The sequence below is a fragment of the Etheostoma spectabile genome, chromosome 3, assembly GCF_008692095.1.
Source record: "Etheostoma spectabile isolate EspeVRDwgs_2016 chromosome 3, UIUC_Espe_1.0, whole genome shotgun sequence".
NCBI lineage: Eukaryota > Metazoa > Chordata > Actinopteri > Perciformes > Percidae > Etheostoma > Etheostoma spectabile.
Window position 1 is genome coordinate 568,298 of NC_045735.1, and position 3,025 is coordinate 571,322.

General features: G+C 45.1%; 1 protein-coding gene across 2 annotated transcripts in view; it reads right to left on the minus strand.

Moving 5' to 3' along the window:
• Nucleotides 1-1,190, minus strand: part of LOC116682878 (heterogeneous nuclear ribonucleoprotein L) — a 19,936-nt gene extending 18,746 nt beyond the window's left edge. For both annotated transcript variants that reach the window (XM_032509805.1, XM_032509804.1), the window contains exon 1: nucleotides 993-1,190. In XM_032509805.1, coding sequence (XP_032365696.1) covers nucleotides 993-1,070 — 78 coding nt within the window. In that variant the 5' untranslated portion in view covers nucleotides 1,071-1,190. The remainder of the gene's footprint in view (nucleotides 1-992) is intronic.
• Between the last annotated feature and the right edge of the window lie 1,835 nt (nucleotides 1,191-3,025).

The window sequence follows — 3,025 nt, forward strand, 5'->3', positions numbered from 1 at the left end:
CCCCCTAGCTAAACCTGTACACCTAGCTAGGTCTTCCACAAACCCAGATACGGGGTGAAAGGGGTGGATTAGATTAGACTTTATTCACCCCACAACGGGGAAATTTCCCTATTCCAGCAGCAGCATTTTGTTCAGTAACAGCAAAAAAAACAAAAACAACAACAAACAAGTACACACACAAGAAATACAGGCAAACAACAGACAATGATTAGATGGAAGACTGAAAGTACGCAAAATGGCGTCAAACTAAGAGGTATTTTAAAGTGCGGTTGCCATGATACAAGAAGCAATATTGCGGTGTAATTGACGTTAAAATTAAATTGAATGTGTAATTAGAGTAGTGAAGCAAGAGTCGGTAGCATAATATAAGTTGTATTAACCTGTGAGCATAAATATCGAAAAGCAAGTGCTTGTAATTCATTGCCGTGTGTTATTTTACGGTCTCATCAAAATACGCTTTCCACCAACAGAAAATAACGGTTTATTTGATTACACCTGCACGTGAAACACTAAAATGTTGCCGCACGTGAAACAGCGGCTGCTCTGGTGCTGCCCAGCCTGGTTACCAGTGTGTAGCTAACGGCTACTAACGGCTACGGTTAGCACGATGCTAACGGCTACGGTTAGCACGATGCTAACGGCTACGGTTAGCATGTTGCTAACCGGTGCGCTCCGAGAACAAAGCCCGGCTCACGCGAGGCCCGCCGGCCTCAAACGGGCCCGGCCAGGCCGCACAGGTCCAAGTACGAGTTATTTTAGTTTCTGGATGTGTCCTCGAGAGCCCCACGAGTAAAATACACGCGACAGAGCTGATTAAAATAAGATGTATGCATTAACACAGACCTGTGACGCACCGTGACATTTTTTTTTTTTTTTTTTCAAACGCGCATTTGAATGAATCCAATTCAACCACGAACACTGTAACGGAGCTGAGCGCGCGCGTTATGCAAGTTGAACTAATCTCCCACTGCGGGCAAACGGTCACAACTCACCGTGGCCATTCCGTCGGTTTTCTGTCGCTTCGTTGCCCTGCCGTCTTCGCTGTAGTAACGACTCGCCGCAGTAGCCATGTTGTCCCGGTTAAAAAGGACGGTGGTAGTGACGACGAACTGAAATGGACGGAAAAGTCAAGAAAAACGAGGGTCGTGTGTCCCCGCCCAGTACAGCAGCACCGCGGACTGTGATAGGCTCAGGCGGCTGCCAATCCATTTGTGACTTCAGTAACAACCAATAGGGGAGCAGTAAGCGTTAACAAGCTTGAACTCAAATCGTTGTGTCACAATGTAAAAAGCGTGTTTTGTACAGTCTATGAGTGCATTGGTTTAATCTGATAAATTAAAATTACTCGGTATATAAATACCTCTTATTAGAGGCCCATTGGTCACTGGCACTGGAAGCGAGAATAACCTACTGTTTTTGTAAAGATTATTGTTGTTTTTCTTCTGCGCAATCGCATTTGAGGGGTTTAGGATACTCGAAAACTCAAAAATTAGCACACACGACCTGGTGAAAACGGCAAAGTTATGCGGTGCCTGGGCTCGGGTGTGGCCTCCTGATGTACCCCGTGTTTCAGATCATTTGGTGGGGGGGGGAAATATACTCATTTTGATGAATATGATTTTTTGTTCTTTATTTCGCCCTTGGAGGAATTCCGCCATTATGGATTTTGTGCGTTCATTTTTCCATTTTTCCGAACACGTTTGAGGACTTTAGCACGCACGGAAACGCTCGACATTTTTGCAATGATGCACAACATGTTTAAAATAGTAAATAGTTTTGTTGATCTCTCATTTGGGCTTGGCCATGGCATGGTGGCTCCATAGCGCCAACATGGAGCGTTTTACCGCATTTTTGACGCACTTAATATCCTCGACAATTCACAAAATACGGCACACAGATCTACACTTTTCTTATTAAGCTGATGCAAACGTAGAGGGTTCAACAGCGCCCCCTAATGCGCGGAAGTCCTTATTTGAACAGTTGCTGCAATATTCACCAAATTGCTCTCATTATTTAGGACATATTTTTCTAATTTACTTTCATTAGCTCCGCCCAATCGAAAGTCGGCCATTTTGAATGGTATGCGACTGACTGTTTCTGGCCAATTCTTTCTAACTTAGGGTGACCAGACGTCCCCGGTAGTGTTGCCATGTCCGACTTGATATCTAATCGACCCTTTGGCTTGGTTTTAATTTTGTAAAGGTCGCTTACAATATTGGTTAGTCGCGGTTGCGGTTTTTTTTTTGGGCTTGTCACTAAAGTGTGGTTGCTTATTTGGGCTTGTTGTCCCAGCTTGTTCTCGCCGGTTCGCTCGATCCCGCCCCTTTCCCCATAAACACTATAGACAGCAGCGTTATGTCCCGCCCACTTCCTGCTCTAATTGGCTCGACCCAGAGGAACAGTACCAGCCATCGAGGCAGAGCAGGGCAGTCTGTTGTTTTCTGGTTAGGAAAATGCGCGAGTAGCGACTGATGGTGATGGACTGTAGGAGAGTTTTGGAGGATAAATGCCCGGGATAAGTGGGTGAAATACGGAAGAGTATAACAAAGAATCTGAGAAAGGAGAGAAAGAATGGATTCTATCCGTCCTTAGGAACAACTCAAAATCACTGTGAAAAAGTGTCTATATTTCAAATCCCATCAGTTTTTAATGTTAATATTGTTAAAAACCCATCCTGTGGTCATTGTCCTAAAGCTCAGGAGGGGAAATAAATCAACTCTAGCCTACCGTGGGGACAGTTTACCAATCTGTCCACATGGATTTGTAAAACCGTGCATTTTTTCTCTTCCAGGATCTTAGGGGGCTCCGTAAAAAGTCTCGTTTATGGGCTTGTATTCATCACAAGGCCTGGTTGCGTATTTGTCTCGCAAGATCTGGCAACACTGGTCCTCGGTTTCCGGGGACAGTCCCAGATTTTGGCGACCTGTCCCAGGCTGGATCTGTCCCCGGAAATGTCCCCGGTTTTCGCTGTGACTGACAGACCCGAAATTGGAATGAAAGAAAGAAAATACTGACAAAACGGAGC